Source organism: Danio aesculapii, chromosome 12 (assembly GCF_903798145.1).
Source record: "Danio aesculapii chromosome 12, fDanAes4.1, whole genome shotgun sequence".
In the NCBI taxonomy this organism is placed as follows: Eukaryota; Metazoa; Chordata; class Actinopteri; order Cypriniformes; family Danionidae; genus Danio; species Danio aesculapii.
In genome coordinates, this window is record NC_079446.1 from 49,864,211 (window position 1) to 49,883,975 (window position 19,765).

The 19,765-nt window shown below is 38.7% G+C and overlaps 1 protein-coding gene across 3 annotated transcripts; it reads left to right on the plus strand.

Moving 5' to 3' along the window:
- The first annotated feature begins 991 nt into the window (after positions 1 to 991).
- lrrc20 (leucine rich repeat containing 20) lies at positions 992 to 19,139 on the plus strand. Of its 3 annotated transcripts, none has more exons than XM_056470145.1 (5): positions 992 to 1,148; positions 3,108 to 3,282; positions 9,499 to 9,648; positions 11,844 to 12,011; positions 18,902 to 19,139. In XM_056470145.1, the coding sequence occupies exons 2-5, from the start codon at positions 3,213 to 3,215 to the stop codon at positions 19,015 to 19,017; spliced, it is 504 nt and encodes a 167-aa protein (XP_056326120.1). In that variant the 5' UTR covers positions 992 to 1,148; positions 3,108 to 3,212; the 3' UTR covers positions 19,018 to 19,139. The 3 variants fall into 3 exon arrangements, with proteins under 3 accessions (XP_056326120.1, XP_056326119.1, XP_056326118.1); XM_056470144.1 differs by having other exon boundaries at positions 992 to 1,134; XM_056470143.1 differs by having other exon boundaries at positions 992 to 1,134; positions 3,186 to 3,282.
- The last annotated feature ends 626 nt before the right edge of the window (positions 19,140 to 19,765 follow it).

Below are 19,765 nucleotides of genomic sequence, written 5' to 3' on the forward strand. Positions count from 1 at the left end.
TTTTATTAATATTTTGCGCTGTATTAATAGGTTACTGAGCAGCAATAAACAACACTTTAAAATATAAGCCATTTTCTTGTGATCTTCTAAACTAGTAGTGTTTTGAGTTTAATAAATGCATAACAATCATGATAACCGTGAAACCATGATTATTCTTCAGACTATAATTGTACAAATAAAATCTATAATCGTTGCATCCCTCATTGTTACGCAGTTTAAAACAACATATGAATGGGTCTGAATGTAGAAGAATTAGATTAGACCACAATCTAATCCAGAATTAATAGTGCTGTCACTAAAATGCAGTATTAACCTCATAGTTAAATAGAAAATGAGGCGAATACCAGCAAAAAGGTCCAGTTTTTAAGTTAAAAGAATCACCCGCTTTACCAAGCTGGCTACAGCTTTGTGTGTGTGTGTGTGTGTGTGTGTGTGTGTGTGTGTGTGTGTGTGCGTGCGTGTGCGTGTGCGTGTGCGTGTGCGTGTGTGTGTGTGTGTGTATATACACCCTGCTGAAAAATCCAATCCAAATCTTGTGTAAAATCCATTTTTTTTCAGTAGGGTATATATATATATATATATATATAATATATATATATATATATATATATATATATATATATATATATATATATATATATATATATATATATATATATATATATATATATATATATATATATATACTTTACATTACTTAAAATGTAATTACCATGTAAACAATATGTAAACATCATAAAGAGTCGCATTTATACGCTCATTCTTTGAATAAAGCTTAAAAACTTGTGTAAAATACATAAATATTATTTATGTTTTCCGGTCTTCACTTTAATTACAAGGTTTATAACATGCTACACCGATCACCGAGGAGAAAACAACTCAGAAACGAAAGTAAATTAAACAGCTGTGAATAAAAATGAACACAACATCTGATGGCCGCGAGTGTTTACGACAGTTGCGCTTCACATGTACGCATAACACGGCATCTCTCTGTGTGTGTGTGAGCATGTAGTATTTCGCTGTCGCTTTCCAGAAACACACACACACACACGCACACACACACATAAAACAGAAACTTCTCTCATTCATTCACGCACACTCATAGTAAACTCGACGATTCGCTGAATGGAGACGGTGAGGCTCTGCATGTGAGGGTTTACTTTACTGACTCTGTTTAACGTATTCGGCTCGTGCTTTAAGGCTTTTAGTAAATGAATGGCATGACGTCACTCTGAACAATAATACAGCGAGATTAATAATACTGAGAGGTTTACCAGACGACTAAACACTTTATTAATATCTAATAGGCTATTAATAACCCCAGTGTGTGTGTGTATGGTGCTTGTATGAATACAGAAACAGCAGAATGGCTCCGCTTCTGCTGTGTCATCTGTTGTGTGTGAGCTAATTTTAGCAGCTGACGAATGCAGATTCATACATGATAGAATACTACTTTAACCATACTATAGTAAAATGTATTATACTGTATATATTATAGTATCTACAACTCTCTCTTAATAAATGATTCAGCATACTGCGTCTATTATTGTGAACTGATAAACTGTAATATATAAATATTGTGGTACACTTTCGTTTTAAATACAGTAAACTGTGGTGTTTTGTAGTATAATATACTCTATAGTTGTAGAAAACTATAACTTATTTTATTGTTGTGTTACCATAGCAACTATAAAATTACTATAACAGACCAATGAATAGTTATTCTACTACCATAGCAACTATAGGATCACCAGAACAAATCATTTAATACAGTTGTGTTACCATAGCAACTGTAGAATCACCACAACAGATCAGTACAATTGTGTTACCATAGCAACTATAGAATCATTACAACAGATAAATTACTACTGTAATTGTGTTACCGTAGCAACTGTAGAATCACCACAACAGATCAGTACAGTTGTTGTATTACCATAGCAACTATAGAATCACCACAACAGATAAATTAATACAGTTGTTGTGTTACCCTTGCAACCATAGAATCACCACAACAAATCAATTACTAGTTGTTGTGTTACCATAGCAACTATAGAATCACCACAGCAGATCAGTACAGTTGTTGTGTTACCATAGCAACTGTAGAATCGCTACAACAGATCAATTGATATATTTGTTGTTACTAATATCTGTTACTATAGCAACTATAGGATCACCACAACAGGTCACTTACTGTAGTCATTGTATTACCGCAGCAACTATAGAATCACCACAACAGATCAATACAGTTGTGTTACCATAGTAACTACAGAATCATCACAACAAATCAATTACTATAGTTGTTCTGTTACCATACCAACTGTAGAATCACCACAACAGATACATTATTGTAGTTGTTGTGTTACCCTAGCAACCATAGAATCACCACAACAAATCAATTACAAGTTGTTGTTGCCTTAGCAACTATAGGATCATCACAAAAGATCAGTTACAATAGTTGTTCTGTTACCATAGCAACTGTAGAATCATCACAATAGATCCATTACTATAGTTGTTACCATAACAACTGTAGAATTACCACAACAGATCAGTTAATAATACAGTTGTTCTGTTACCATAGAAACTATAGAATCACCACAACTGATCAATTAATAGTTGTTCTGTTGCCATGGCAACAATAGAATCACCATAACTGATCAATTAATAGTTGTTCTGTTGCCATAGCAACTGTAGAATCACAGATTTATTCAAGTTTCGTTAACTATAGTATGTTTATGGTTAAACTTCCACAGTATTCTTACTTTACACATCCATGCCCTGCATTACAATAAAATTTAATACATAATATTTTAAGATATTAGTACTCAGCTTAATGTTGTTAGGTTAAATAAGTAATTTTACAACAGTAGTTCTGTATCAATTTAAAAAAAAATAACAAAGTTAATATTATTGACCTTAGCAGTTTTTAATTATTCTTATGAAATAACACTTTCTCCAGAGAAAAAAAACATAATACTGTGAAAAGTGTGCAAAATATCTAGGAAAACTATACAGGGTGAATAATTTAGTCTTCAACAACTGTACTGATCCTACAGATATTAATGAGACATACCTTTATGACATCACTGCATGTTTGTGCGCTCTGGCAGGAAGTAGCTGTTTGGCTGTTACCTGTGACTTCCTGTGCATGAGTTAGAGACGCCGCTGATCCACCAATCGCTGCTCAGATCTCCATCAGACCCGAACCCAATAGGATGGCGCAGGCCGTGGCGAAAGTGGCCCGCAGGATCAACGACACCATGGAGGAGGGCAGAGACTCACTGGGTCTGTAAAACCTAAAAATAACCAAAAACAACCAAAATAACACATCAAAATATCACGTTTGAGATGTTCAATTTAAATGACCGCTTTGGTACATATATTTAAGCTTGGTCTCATTTTAAAAGAAGACATTGTAGCTGAAGTGAAAAAGTTCACAAAAGTTTAATGCAACAAAAATGTATGTGCCTTTATGTTTATGATAATAATAAACCAATAAATGTATATATTAATATATTACAGAAAATATGTATTTTTACAAAACCTGTTTAGCCTAAATTTGATGCAAATCTAAGTAAATATCTGAACCAATTATATTCCAAATTTAAAGTTGATATCACCAAAACTGAGATTTTGTTAAGGTTGCGTTTGGCTGCAATACCACACATGACCACCAGGTAGCATTCAGTTTACAATGGTAGCCACATGAGAGCGCCGCCTAATTCTGTGTTTGTTTTGAGGAATATGAGCCATATTTTTTCATACTTCTGACAATATTTGTAATGTAGACATCACACCCTAAGGGTATATGTGGAGCTAGTGTTTCCTCCCATACTGATAAACTTCTGGTGAACGTTAAATGTGACTTTTTTCCATTTTATACGATTCCTTTTGTGTAAAACATATGCTGGAATAGTTGGCGGTTCATTCCACTGTGGCGACCGCTGAAATAGAGACTAAGCTGAAGGAAAATAAATGAATGAGTGCTGTTTCAGCCATAAAGGCCTGTGTTCAGCAGATGGCGCTGTTGCTCTGAGAGACTCCATAAATCCCACACGTCTGATCTTTATCAGTGTCATTTTCTGCAGATCCTCAAATCAGTCAAGAGTAATTAAAGGCTCATGGCAATCAGTGTTATTGTGCAGCAGCACCTCTGATTACACAAACACACCATCCAGAGCCTCAGAATGACCCATTCATCTCCGTCCGTCAGTCTGACTGCATTCACACTGATTTTAGGAGTGATTGCAAATGCAATCAAAGTTTATCAGTCACATACAGAGTCATACACAGTACGATATGCAGTGAAATGCTCATGTGACTTTAAAAAAGAAAAGATTATAAATTGTGGAATAAAATAAGAGATAAAATAAAACACCATATATATATAAAAGCTATATAGGAAATATATAAGCTCTATAGGATATATATAAGCTGTGCAGTGCTCAGCATAAACGAGTACACCCTATTTTGAAAATGAATGTTTTTATCCATTTCTCAGTGAATGTTGACAATAGTTTTGGTGCATTTCAACAAAGGAGTTTTATTAAACAGTTATATCCATTAAAAGATATGAGAGTTTGCTCATTGAACATCTTTAGGAATGAAAAGATAAAGCATTTAAATAAAACAAAAATGACAAACTCATATTTTTTTTATGTTTCTCTTTCATTTTTCCTGTGTATTAAAATGTTATTTAATATTTTTCCCCAACATATTCATTTAAGTGAACTCATTTTGTTTCGATTAGGTTATTATTAGTTATGTCTTTGATATTGACTAATCCAATGTATATACACAAATATATTACTGTAAAGCACCCTGTGGAATATATATATATATATATATATATATATATATATATATATATATATATATATATATATATATATATATATATATATATATCAGGGGTGGCGAACCCGCGGCTCGCGAGCCGCTTGCGGCTCTTTTACTGCTCTTGTGCGGCTCAACCTCTCGCGCGAATTAACATACATTAACCAATTGACTAATGCCCCATTCACACGGGGCTTCAGCCTTGCTCGCTGCAGAAGCTGGGAGTAGCTCAACTTTTCAAGCGCCAACGGACGCGTCAGCCAATCAGATCGCTGTATGCAAATACACCTGCTAGAAAGTGGCCTATTGCTGACTGAATTTCATTTTCTGACGCTTCTATGACGATCGTTTCAGCTCTAACTTCAGACACGCCTTCAGTCAAGGGTTGACACTGAAGCCCCGTGTGATTGGGGCGCAACACGAGTGACGTGCAGTTCGTTAATATCAATCGTCATGGCAGAGTCAGGAAAGCGCACAGCTAAGCGGAAATATGAAGATGAGCGCAGAACATTTTTATCTGAATGGGAGGATTTATATTTTTTTGTTGAAAGAAATGGAAAGCCATTCTGCTTGATATGCCAGACTTCGTTGTCACATTTTAAGGCTTCAAATCTCGAGCGCCATTTCACCTCTCTCCATTCTGCCGTAGCCCGGGAATTTCCCAAAGGCAGTGAACTTCGCAAGCACAAGGTAAAGACACTGAAAGGTCAGGCAGAAAAGCAAACTCAGCTTTTCCGAAAATTTACTAAGCATTCAGAGACGGTCACATTAGCATCATATCAGCTAGCATGGAACATTGCTCGTGCAAAAAAGCCATACCTTGAAGGAGAATTTGTTAAAAAGTGCCTCAGTGATGCTGTTGCTATTCTTTGTCCCGAAAATGAAAATTTGAAACGTTCAGTAAAGGACCTTCAACTGTCACGACACACTGTTGAACAGAGAATATCGGACATTGACAATTCAGTAGAAACACATTTACTGTCAGATCTTCAGAAGTGCCAGTATTTTAGCATTGCGTTGGATGAGTCCTGCGATGTTCAAGACAAGCCACAATTGGCAATATTTGTACGGTTTGTGTCAGAAGACTGCACAATTAGGGAAGAGTTGCTTGACATAGTGCCGCTGAAAGACAGAACTCGTGGCATCGATCTGAAAGAGACACTGATGACTGTTGTTGAGAAAGCAAATCTGCAGTTATCAAAACTAACAGCCATAGTCACGGACGGAGCTCCAGCCATGCTGGGATCTGAGAGAGGTCTTGTAGGGCTGTGTAAAGCTGACGACCGTTTTCCAGCATTTTGGACTTTCCACTGTATTATCCATCAAGAGCACTTGGTGTCTAAAAAGCTAAACTTAGACCACATTATGAAACCTGTGCTGGAAATTGTCAATTTTGTACGCACACATGCTCTCAATCACAGACAGTTCAAAAATCTCATCGATGAACTTGATGAAGACCTTCCATCTGATCTGCTTTTTCACTGTGCCGTGCGATGGCTTTCAAGAGGACATGTGCTTTCTCGTTTCTTTGAGCTTTTGAATCCAGTGAAGCTGTTCCTCGCAGAGAAACATAAGGACTATCCTGAGCTACATGATCCCCAGTGGATTTCAGATTTGGCTTTTTTGGTTGACGTGCTGCATTATCTGAATGGACTGAATGTGGATCTGCAAGGGAAGTTAAAGATGCTGCCTGACCTGGTGCAAAGTGTTTTTGCATTTGTCAACAAACTCAAGCTGTTCAAGACACATCTACAAAAGAGAGACTACACACATTTTCCAACCTTGTTGAAGGCAAGTGGACAAGAAGCAGAGGTTGTAAAAGGGAGTACTGCACGGTATGCTACGCTGCTTGAAAATCTTGAGCAAAGTTTTGAGGAAAGATTCTCCAACCTACGACAAAAAAGACAACAGATAACATTTCTGATCAACCCATTCACTGCTGAATCAGGCTGTTTAAAAGCCCCTTTAGTGGAAGATGAAGCAGCATCTCAGCTTGAAATGATTGAACTTTCTGAGGATGACAGACTTAAAAGTGTCCTGAGGGAAGGAACCGTGGAGTTTTGGAAGATTGTGCCCATTGAGAGATATCCCAATGTCAAACAGGCTGCACTCAAACTGTTGTCAATGTTTGGGTCAACTTATGTCTGTGAATCACTTTTTTCGACACTGAAACTAGTGAAATCAAAGCATCGCTCTGTTCTTACTGACACACATGTGAAAGAGTTACTACGAGTAGCCACAACTGAATACGAGCCAGACCTGAAAAAGATTGTGGAAACCAAGGAATGTCAGGTGTCCCACTGAGTCAAGTAAAATGAGGTAGGCTAATTTAAATCCATGAAAACTATTGCGTTATATAATTAGGTGTATAAGTTATTGTGACAGATGTACTGTTGTTTGCGCATCTGTTGTGTGGCTCTTTGCAGTGATAAAGTTTTTTTTTTTGGCTCATCATGCCAAACAGGTTCGCCACCCCTGATATATATATATATATATATATATATATATTCACACACACAGAAAAAAAAATTCAAAGATGATTCCTTGAATTTAAGTGGTTGTAAAAAATTTATTTGGGCTGAATTTATACAAACAAATTAAGTTGAACTTTACTACATTTAATTTGTTTGTTTAAATTCAACACATAAAAATTTTTGTGAGGTGTCATGGTGGCTCTGTGGGTAGCACGATTGCCACACAGCAAGAAGGTCGCTGGTTCAAGTCTCGGCTGGGTCAGTTGGCATTTCTGTATGGAGTTTGCATGTTCTCGCCATGTTGGTGTGGGTTTCCACTGGGTGCTCCGGTTTCCCCCACAGTCCAAACACATGCGCTATAGGGGAATTGATGGACTAAATTGGCCGTAGTATATGAGTGTGAATGAGTGTGTATGGGTGTTTCCCAGTGTTGGGTTGCAGCTGGAAGGGCATCAACTGCGACCCCAGATTAATAAAGAGACTAAGCCGAAACGAAAATGAATGAATGAATGAATGAAAATTGTTTGCAACAATTTTGCAGAAACATTTTTTTCAGTGTAGAAAACGTGTTTATGGATTAACCGCTTGTACAATTTAAAAAGTCACTAAATAGACAGATTTTTAAATAGAAATAGGGAGTTTTCTTTCAATAACTTAAAAATAAGAGAAGTATTTTCTAGAAGATAGTCTTGTTTTCAGAAATAAACAGTGGTGGAAAGAGTTATGAAAAACATAAGTAAAAGTAGCATCACTTGCCTAAAAATGTAGTGCAAGTAGAGTAAAAGTATCTGTTGTAAATATTACTCAAAGTACGAGTAAAAAGTAGCCATTTTAATAGTACACAAGAGTAGTGAGTATTACGCTGTTAAAAGCTGATGATTTACATGTAACTTGTGTATGTGTGTAAACGTAACATTCTGTAGTGCATTTAGTTATTGCCCAGTAGGCACACTAATACATTAATACAAGACATTAATATTAGGTTAGATTTAGATTGTGACATCAGGTGACCAAAATTCAATGTCTAGCCAGCGTCTAAGGACAAGGTTATTTTGATGTCCAATAATGACGTTGATATTTGGTTGATTTTAGGTCGGAAAAGTGACAAAAATGTCGAGCAAACATCTTAAACCAACGTCAAATTTACATCAAATACTGACATTTATTCATCAGGTATGGCAACCAAAATCCAACATCTTATAGACGTCATAGTTGTAACTTTCACACAACATCAAGCTGTAACATCATTAGATGTTGATTTTAGGTTGGACGTTTTTCCCAATTTTAATTTCCAAACAAAATGCAACGTCCCCACGACATTGGGTACAACATCAATCTGACGTCATGTTGACGTCCTGCACCTGCTGGGTGTTTCAGGCCATTTCGGTCATCATACAGTAAACATCGGTCATGTTCTTATCAGTGACATGCATCTAAACAGTCTCTGGGTCAATGCGTGTAAAGATTTTGGACGTCTTCTTGTACACTTTTAATGCTTCCAAACAGTTTGCTGCAATTATAAAGTGCACATGTCCATTATGATGTGATTTATCTTCTGTGTGTGATTTGATTAGACAGGAATCACAGGACTGATTTTTCTAATCCCCATAGACAAGAAATAATAAAGTAGTGACTGCAGGTTGAAGAACAGTACTGGAGTAAAGTACAGAGACTGCACTAAACATGTACTCAAGGGAAAGTAAAAGTACACATTTATAAAACTACTTAGTAAATTACAATTCCTGAGAAAAACTACTCGATTACAGTCATCTGAGTATTTGTAATTTCTTACTTTACACCTGGAAATAAATCAAAAACAAGTGTTTTTCTTTTCATTAAAATAATCAGCCAATGGTGTAAGCAAAATAAACACATGCCAAAAGCAAAAACATTTATTTCCCTTACCCCATTGGCGGATTATTTAGCTTATTTTAATGAAAAACTCAATTAATTTAGACTTATTATTTCTGAAAAAACAACAACTCTTTTTGCTTGTCTAGAAAATGCTTAATAATTTAAGAATGTTTTAATATTTCCTTCAGAAACAAGACAAAAGCTCAAAGTAAGAGATGTATTATTTGCAGTGTGGTGTTATGCAGAGGCGACGGCTTTCTGAAAAACACAATCTGTTAATTAGAGCTCTGGTATTAACAGGCGGATTTTAATAGTCAGTGTTTGTTTTCTTCTGCAGATCTGTCCGACTGTGGCCTCATCAGCTTTCCCGACGGAGTCTTCAAGATGATCCGCAGCTGCTCTGAAAACATCCACAAAATCTCTCTGGCCGACAACCAGATTAAAGCTCTGAGCAACAAGTTCTTCCTCACCTTCACACAGCTAAGAGGTCAGACTTTTGGAAAACTTCAGATTTCATCATCATATAGATCTGCTGGATTTATTGTATGCGCAGCCATGCTGGTGATACCTGGATGAATACGTTGTTCTTCATATTTCTTCTGTCTAAAGCAAGAGTCGTGCAGAAAACTTTTGGAGGTGCTCAAAGCATACAATAGTAGTGCATGAAACAAGGCTTCCATTGATAGTCTTTGCACACTGAAGTTCGTATGCAGTTTATTTGTGTTCTTATCGTAAAAATTTGTCATGCAAAAAAAGCTTGCATGCTGAAATCAAAAGATTTGTCATATGCATTGGTTTTTCTGTATTTGTATTGTAAACATTTGTCATGCACAGAAACCAGAAACACAAAAGTCCAAAATATTCATATGCGGTTTTTTTTTGTATTATCCAAAAAATTCATTATGCACAGAAACCTTGCATGCTGAAGCCCACATTTTTTGTATGCATTTTTTCATATTCATATTCTAAAAATTTGTCATGGAAAGAAGCATTGCACACTAAAGTTCAAAATGTTTTGTATGCGTTTTTTATTTTAAATTCATATCCCAAAAATTCATTGCACAAAAACCTTACACACTAGTCCAAAAGTTTTCATATGCTGCACTTTTTCATCTTCGTATTCAAAAAATTCATCATGCAAAGAAACCTTGCACACTGAAGTCCAAAATTGTTCATATGCATTTTTTCATAATCATATCGTAATTTGCATATCCTAAAAATTCATTATGCACAGAAACGTTGAATGCTGAAGCCCACATATTTTGTATGCATTTTTTCATGCTCTAAAAATTTGTCATGGAAAGAAGCATTGCACACTAGAGTTCAAAATGTTTTGTATACGTTTTTTTTTAAATTCATATCCCAAAAATTCATTGCACAAAAACATTGCAGTTTAAAGTCCAAACTTTTTATATGCATTTTTTTCGTATTGTTATGTAAATTTGGTTATGCACAGAAACTTTGCCTGCTGAAGTCCACATTTTTTGTATTCGTATCCTGAAAATTCATCATTGCGAAGAAACCTTGCACACCGAATTCCAAAATTTTGGGATGCATTTTTTTCACATTTGTATCCTAATTTTTCTATCCTAAAAAATTGTGACGCACAGAAACCCTGCACACTAAAATCTGAGTTTTTCATGTATTTTTTTGTATTCATATCCAAAATATTCAACATTTTTGTATCCATTTTTTCTATTTTAATATCCTAAAAAAATTATGCACAGAAACTTCTATGTTAAGTTGCTTTGACACAATCTACACTGCAAAAGCACTATATAAATAAACATGAATTGAGTTGAGAAACCTTACACACTAGTCCAAAGTCCAAGTTCATATGCACTTTTTCATCTTCGTATTCAAAAAAATCATCATGCAAAGAAACCTTGCACACTGAAGTGCAAAATTGTTCATATGCATTTTTTCGCAATCATATCATAATTTGCGTATCCTAAAAATTTGATATGCACAGAAACCTTGCACACTAAAGTCAGAATTTGAAAACTTTTTTAGACTTTTAAAGTTAAAGTTTTTTTTCATACTCATATCCAAAATATTCATCACGACCAGAAAAGTTGCACACTAAATCCAGACATTTCCTTAACCTCTTAAGGCCCAAGGTGTTCTTTTACATGCATTTTTATTTCTCTTTGCTATTTGGGCTTATTAAAACCTAATTAGAATAAAAACCTAAGTTTTATCTTTTCATATGATGTACTTTTGGTGAAAAATGATGTCCATATTTGTGGACTCGTGATCCGAATTTACACAAATCTCTTTTTCCTGAATTTTTTTAATGCAGATTTAACATAGAATTTTTTTTTTGAACTTGCTTTGACTCTCAGACAGTAAAAACAAAAATATTTTCCCCATTTTGGGCTGTTAAAGATAGTGTTTGGGACATTTCATATGCTGTAAAACAGATGCAGGATGACACTGTGTGTCTGTAACTAAATATAAAACATTTAAAGTATTTAAAATAGCCACTTAAGAGCTCAAATGTGCTGTCACATATGTGGACACTCAAGCCCTAGGAGGTTATAATGCATCACGCACAGAACCCTTGCACACTGAAGTCCAAATTTTTCCTCTGCATTTTTTCAGTATACCATGTATATTTGGTTTATCGGCAGCCAAGTAAACGAATAATTTAGTCTTCTCCTGTGTATCTGTGTTGTTTAGAGCTGGATCTGCAGGGAAACGTCCTCACATTGCTGCCGGATGCGATCGGAGAAGCGCAGCATCTGCAGATCATCAACATCTCCAGAAATAATCTGAGTGTTTTCCCAGAGCGACTGACGGATGTGAAGAGTCTGAAGCAGATCAGCGTAGAGGAAAACCAGATCACAGGTCAGCGCTGTTCACTAAACTGCATCACTTCAGCGCAATTTCACAAGTAATCTGTACATTTTCAAACCGCTACTGCAACATACTTATTTAGTTGATCAATTCCCCTATAGCGCATGTATTTGGACTGTGGGGGAAACCGGAGCACCCGGAGGAAACCCACACCAACACGGGGAGAACATGCAAACTCCACATAGAAACACCAACTGATCAAGCCGAGACTTGAACCAGCGACTTTCTTGCTGTGAGGCCACAGTGCTAACCACTGAGCCACTCTGCTGCCATAACACAATACATAAAACATTAATGCACATCAGTAGCTCGCTAGTAACTTATTTAATGCATGTCCTTCTTAGAAAACATTGTAAATAACTGGAAATCTAGCAACCGCAATAATCAAACCCGCGGGAACAACTGTGGTCAGAACCAAATTTAACAGGACTGTGTTCTCTGGAATCCTCTTAAGCACTGGACTTCAACCCTCCGATTGCTTGCCGCCAATCTGCATCATATTTCATTACCAAAAAAGGTTGACTTCATTTCAACTCTCCTCAACGCCCACATCGGTGAAGACCCACCGCACCGCTCCTCGCCACTAGTTCCCATTGAAAATGAATGACGTCCGGCTACTTTAACGCTCTCGCCGCCTTGTGTATGCACAGTTAGGGACAAATAAGAACTATAGAGGAAACAAAAGAGGGAACAACCAACAGAACCAAAAAATATATAAGATCTTGCTGAAATTATTCTCCATGCACTGATCTCACGAGAGCACGATCGCCTCACAGCAAGAAGGTCGCTGTGAAGGGGTGTGAATGGGTACTGGGTATGCAGCTGAAAGGGCATCTGCTGTGTAAAACATATGCTGGATAAGTTGGCGGTTCATCCCGCTGTGGTGACCCCTGATTAATAAAGGGACAAAGCCAAAATGAAAATGAATGAATGAATAATCTCACGAGGAAACGTAACTATTTTACATTTGTCAGTTTAGTGGCTAATTCGTACGAAAATAAACGATTTTAAAAAGGAGGCGTGGCACCAAACCCTACACCTAACCGTCATTGGTGGATGAGCAAATTGGACTAAATTGAGAATCTTTGAGCAGCCATTGGTCAGTCAGCAGACTGAATCATGTGATTGGTTGAGTGAGATGTTATGTTTCGCAACAACATTACACTGGTAATCTAGAGCAGTGTTTCCCAACCCTGTTCCTAGAGGCACACCAACAGTACATATTTTGGATGTCTCCCTTTTCTGACCCATTAACTTCAGGTTTTGGAGTCTCTTCTGATGTTATAAGATGATTCAGGTGTGTTTGATTAGGGAGAGGTGGGAAATGTGTACTGTTGGTGTGCCTTCAGGAACAGGGTTGGGAAACACTGATCTAGACAACAGCCAGTAAACACATATAGAAATAAAAGATGTGCATTACAGTAATGCAGTAACACAGCAATGAGAATCTGTACCCGCTTGACATGATTATAATAATGACTTTGTCAAACACACTTAAGCTGTCAGACAGACTGAATGTTCCTGCTCAAAGTATATCTGTGCAGTTTTCTCGGTTGTCTCTGCGGTGGCAGCTGGAGAAATGAATGTGGAGAAATCTGAGACGTTCAGAACTAGATGAAGAGTTGAGAAAGTCTGAAAGAAACGTCCGTCTATCACAGAGTCATGATCTGTTACGGCTCTGCTGCTGCTGTTTGTTCAGATTTCATTATTGTTAGTGGAGTTCAGACCCTCTGATGTGTGTGTGTGCGTGCATGTGTGTGTGTGTGCTTGAAAAATGTATTTTTGTATTAATAATTCACTTAAAACCCTGCACAAGCTCACTGTACAGACACATGCACACATGCGCAAACACACACTAAAAAAGACGCACACTCACTCACACAAACATACTCATGCACAGTATGTACTGTATACACTCACTCAAGCAAGCACACACAAACACGCACACACACACACGCACAAACACACACACACATATATGCATGCACACACACAAACACATATGCATGCACACACACACACAAACACACAGACAAGCATGCACTCATGCACACACACACACACACACACACGCATACACACATGCACGCACACACACACCAGCATTATCACCGACTCATTTTCATTCATTCATTTTCCTCTGGCTTGGTCCTTTGTTCATCATGGGTTGCCACAGCGGAATGAACCGCCAACTATTCCAGCATATGTTTTACACAGTGGATGCCCTTCCAGCTGCAACTCAGTACTGGGAAACACCCATACACACTCATTCTCACACACTCACTCATACAGTACAGCCAATTTAGTTAATCAATTCGCATGTGTTTGGACTGTGGGGGAAACCGAAGCACACCAACACGGGGAGAACATGCAAACTCCACACAGAAACGCTAACTGACCCAGCTGGGACTCAAACACTGAAGTCCAACATTTTTTGTTGGCTTTTTTTTTGTAATCGTATCTTAAAAATTCATGCACACACACTCAGAAACACACACACGCACACACACACACACACACACACACTCACACAATTTCATGGTTTTGTGTAAACAGAGACATTTTCTTTGATGAAAAAACTTTCAATGCATTAGGGTTGGGCGATGTCGACCAATTTGGCATCGTATGATGTCCAATGTAAAACATGGCGATGGACGATGGCATCGTCGTCGTAGGCGGTGATGAATTAATTATTAAAGAATAATTAATGAATTAATAAAGAATTATTTATTTGTAGCCTACCGTTTCAACTCCCTGACCTGCATGGTCTTTGTTTTACCCATAACCAAATCATAAATAAATAAAGAGAAGTCACACACAAATCACCACCAGTCAATCACTGTTTCAGCAGGACTCTGGCATGAATAGGCAGAGTGATCTGTGTCGGTATAATGGCATCAACACACTTGGTTGGTAAAAAGGTGCACAACCAACAGGAACCAAGCAATAGTCTCTGAGGTTTAGCTAAAATGATTAAGTACAAGCGTGAAAGCGAAAGACTGAAGCAGTGTACTGACGCTGTGACACGTTACCTGATAGATTCAAAAGAGCGAAGATTCGTTAAACAGAGACAAGATTACCTAAATATCACCTTTAACAACTATAGTGAGACGCCATCCAGCGCTACATCCTTGATAAACTGTTCAACGTGCACTGCTCTCTGGGGTTTTGTGCTCAAAGCACCCTATACTGACTGCTGGAGCTCAGACATGCGCATGTACTGCAGAGTCGCATGACAGAGTAGCCGCATTTCCACTATCGGGCCATTGCGAGCCAGGGCTTTAATCGGGCCAGGCCGGGCCAATAGCCCGGGAGGTTGAGAAATGAGGCCGAAATCATGTCACGTTTCCACTGTTGAGCTAGTTGCTCGCAGCGCGTCACGCAAACACCGCCCCCAGAACGTCCCCCGAATCAAACGTCACACAACCCGTCACACAACCCGCCCACTTCAGCGGGAACAAAAAACTCAAATTATAACCACAAACACAACCTGGCATCACTACGAGAGCTGGAAGATGGAGAACACCGAACACCATTTCTGCAAACACCGTCTATTTGCCTCAGAATATTTTCCTCGGCCCAAATGTTCAGAAGAGCCCTGGTGTCCTCAACTGACCAGTACTGTCAGCTATCTATTTTTTCTTCTTCTTAGTGAGTTGATCAAGCGCGATAGCAAAACAAATGTAAGGGAAGAAAGCATCTTGTCTCCTCTTTACCTGACAGGAAAACTCCGCCTTTGTACGTAACCCCGCCCCGAAGCCCCAGTTGGCCCTCCTTGACCCAAGGTATTCGGCGGGCCGAAAAAGGCCGGACGCTGGCCCCAAGGAAGCCCCGCTTTGGCCCGATTACGCCCCGGAAGTGATAGTGGAAACGCGACTGGCCTTGGCTTGCCCTGGCTCGCTCGCTTTAGGCGCGATAGTGGAAACGCGGCTAGTGTGTGCTTGTGTGTGTGTGGTCCAGTGTGGATGGAGAGTTGTTCGGGAATGCTAGGGGATACTCTAGTGTGGATGTGGATCGTTTTCATTCTAAAATGGCATTTTAAAACTAAGATGTATGAGTGTAAACGAGCCCTCAGTGTGTATTTTTTGCGAGCGGGTTGCTTCTGCGACAGGGGCAGGCCGGAGGATTGGGATGCCGGCTCAGCATCATAATGTCTATCGAATGATGGCATCATCAATCGACCCAACCCTACAATGAACACCATTTATTTATTTAAATATAATCTTCATGCACCATTATAATAAACAAATGGTGTGTATTAGTGTGTTTTATTTGTTCATGCAAAGCACAAGTTAATAATCCAGTGCTAAAGATGTGCTTTCAGCGGATGTGTTCCCCAGTAGACTCTGCAAGACTGAATGAAATCAGCATCAGAAAGCCTCAAACCAGTTCACTTTCCCATTACTCCTGAAAAAGCATTGTATACAAATAAAACCCAGGCGCTAAATTATGGTTTCCATGACGACGGCTTAGCTTTGTGACCATCTTGCGGTCGCAGAAGATGAAAGCAGATCATAGATTGAATAAATAATAATCTGACATGAGTGCAGTGCTTCTCAATACAAGCTCACAGCATCAGCAGACACAATCATGCGGAGGAGATCAGCGATAATAATGAGAGAGAAATCAGATTTTTCATTGTCAAAGCTAAAGAGAAGAGAAATGCTCAATAATCAGCATCTTTGAGCAGCCATTGGTCAGTCATACAGAAAGCCCCGCCTCCAAACTAATGTGATTGGTTTATTAAGATGTTTTTGCAATGACTCTACACTGACACAATAAATGAATGAATGATTTTGGTAACACTTTCTGTTAACTTTGCATATTATAATTAAAGTAAGAGGCAACATGGTGGCTCAGTGGTTAGCACTATCGCCTCACAGCAGAAGGTCACTGGTTTGAGTACTGGCTGGGTCAGTTGGCGTTTCGAGTTTGCATGTTCTCCCCATGTTGGAGTGGGTTTCCTACGGGTGCTCCGGTTTCCCCCACAGTCCAAACACATGCACTATAGGGGAATTGATGAACTAAATTGGCTGTAGTGTATGAGTGTGTGTGTGAATGAGTGTGTATGAGTGTTTACCAGTACTGTGTTGTGGCTGGAAGGGGTGTGGCTGGTTAAGTTGGCGGTTCATTCCGCTGTGGTGACCCCTGGTTTATAAAGGGACTAAGCTGAAAAGAAAATGAATGAATGAAAATTAAAAAATCTAAATCATTAAAATGTAAGTCAAGTTTTACTGTTTTGTGATATTAAGTGTAAATTATAAATTATAAATAAACCAATTAAATATTCATTACTTGTATAAATTTTAACTATTGTTTTCTGATATTAAAAAATATATAAATACATTTAAAGAATTAATTAAATATAAAAAAAGATGTCACTCACTGTGCTCCGAATGGGAGTGTGTGTGTGTGTGTAATATTGAGATTCTCCTCATAGCGGTCATGGCTTATAAAGCTTTAACCCAGACTTTTTCAAATCCCTTTTGGGAAAATATGAATGGGAAAACGCCGCAGTAAAAGTGAGCAGCATCTGTGCACAGTAAGTTCTGCGCAGATGCACTGAGTTGAAGGATTTTAGCCAACGCTTTGATCCAGAGCGACTGTAAGAGCTGAGTTTCTCCTCTGTGTTCGGCTGTAATTTGAGCTTGCACATCTCTGCCTTTTCATTTTCATTCAGATCCTCTTAGGGGTGTTTTTACACCAACTGAACCTTTAAGATGACATTTTCTCCCCAGTGTTGTATTTAAGGTATTATTACTCCTTCTGCTGATGCTTTTAGAAATGAAAGATGACCTGAACTGAACCTGGAGGACTTTATCAGATTCAGCCCTGAAGAACAACAAACCAACTCTGCTTATAATCTATTGGTGCTGTGCTGAACATTATGTTTTGAACACACACACACACACAAACGGGCGCACACACACACACACACACACACACACACAGACACACGCACATAAATGCGCACACACACACAAATGCATGCACACACTTGCACATGCACACACGGACGTACACACACACGCACATTTATGCACACGCAAGCACACACGCACAAACACAGGCAAACAAACACGGACAAGCGCACGCACCCACACACACAGGCACATGAAACAACACACATACGCATGCATGCACACAAACGCACATGCACACACAGACAAATACACACGTGCACAAATACATGCACACACACACACGCACACACACGCACACACTCTCGCACATTTATGCACACACGCGCACAAACACAGGCGAACAAACACGGACAAACGCACGCACACACACACAAAGGCACATGAAAGGACACACACATGCACACACACACACACACCGACAAATACACACGTGCACAAATACATGCACACACACATGCACACACACACACACACACACACACATGCACACACACACACAAACACACACATGCATATTTATGCGCACGCAAGCACACGCGCACAAACACAGGCAAACAAACACAGACAAACGCACGCACACACACACACACAGGCACATGAAAGGACACACACGCATGCATGCACACAAACGCACATGCAAACACACACACACACCGACAAATACACATGTGCACAAATACACGCACACACACACGTACACCCACACACGCACATTTATGCACACACGCGCACAAACACAGGCGAACAAACACGGACAAACGCAGGAGAATCGAAGGGTTTTGCTCAATGTGTGTGTGTGTGTGTGTGTAGAGTTCTGACAATATGAGACACACTTTCAGAAGATGTGTGGAAACACTGTAATCATGGTACATTTTTGCCTATAGCTAACATATTATTGCGCACACGTCTGCTGTCTCTGTTCACTCATTGTGTGTGTGTGTGTGTGTGTGTTTTCAGAGTTGCCGATGCAGAAGCTGTCCCTGATGCCGGCTCTGGAGTGTGTGAACGTGCGCGGAAACCCGCTGACACCTGAGAACACATCCCTGCCTCATCAATACACACTCCTGACTTAAACATGCAGCATGCCTGTGTGTGTGCATGTGTGTGTGTGTGTGTATCACTGATGCTGCTTTCTGCAGTTTTACAATAAAATGTAAACATTTTACAATAAACATGTGCAACATGTACTTGCAAAGTTGACTATGTCTGTTGAAGGAGCAGTCTCAGCAGATATTAAGCAGACAGTCTACTGATACTCAAATGGACCATCAAAATAAAGTGTTACCGCTAGTATTGAAGGAATACAGCATAACTAAGAGAAGCTAGACTTTTACCAGAAGTAAAGTAATATAGGAAACACTGTAAAAGTCTCCATGCTCTGTTAAACATCACTCAGGAATATTTGAATAAGAATAAAAACGTCACAGAGAGGCTATTAATTATGTCTGCAGCGAGACTGTATATGTGTGCTCTAATGAATACGTTTCTGGAGAGCTGGAGTGAGTATGAATCTGTCACTGTCAGCTCTTACATGAGGATTTCAGTGTGTGATTCTGCTGTTAAAGTGTGTTAATTGAGAGTTTTCAGTGTGTGTGTGTGTGTGTGTGAGCAGATGGAGAAGCTGAGGGAATAATGGAGAATATCTTAATATCTGCTCTCCAGTGGATATTTAAGCAGTTGAACTGCTGCAGAAGTGAAGCTGTTACTGTGATTACTGTGAGAGAATAAACACTCCTGTCATCCACACAGAGCGCAGAGATTTACATAATCTGCATATCATCGTCTGCTCTGTTAATAATACATGATGAAGCTCTCTCTGAT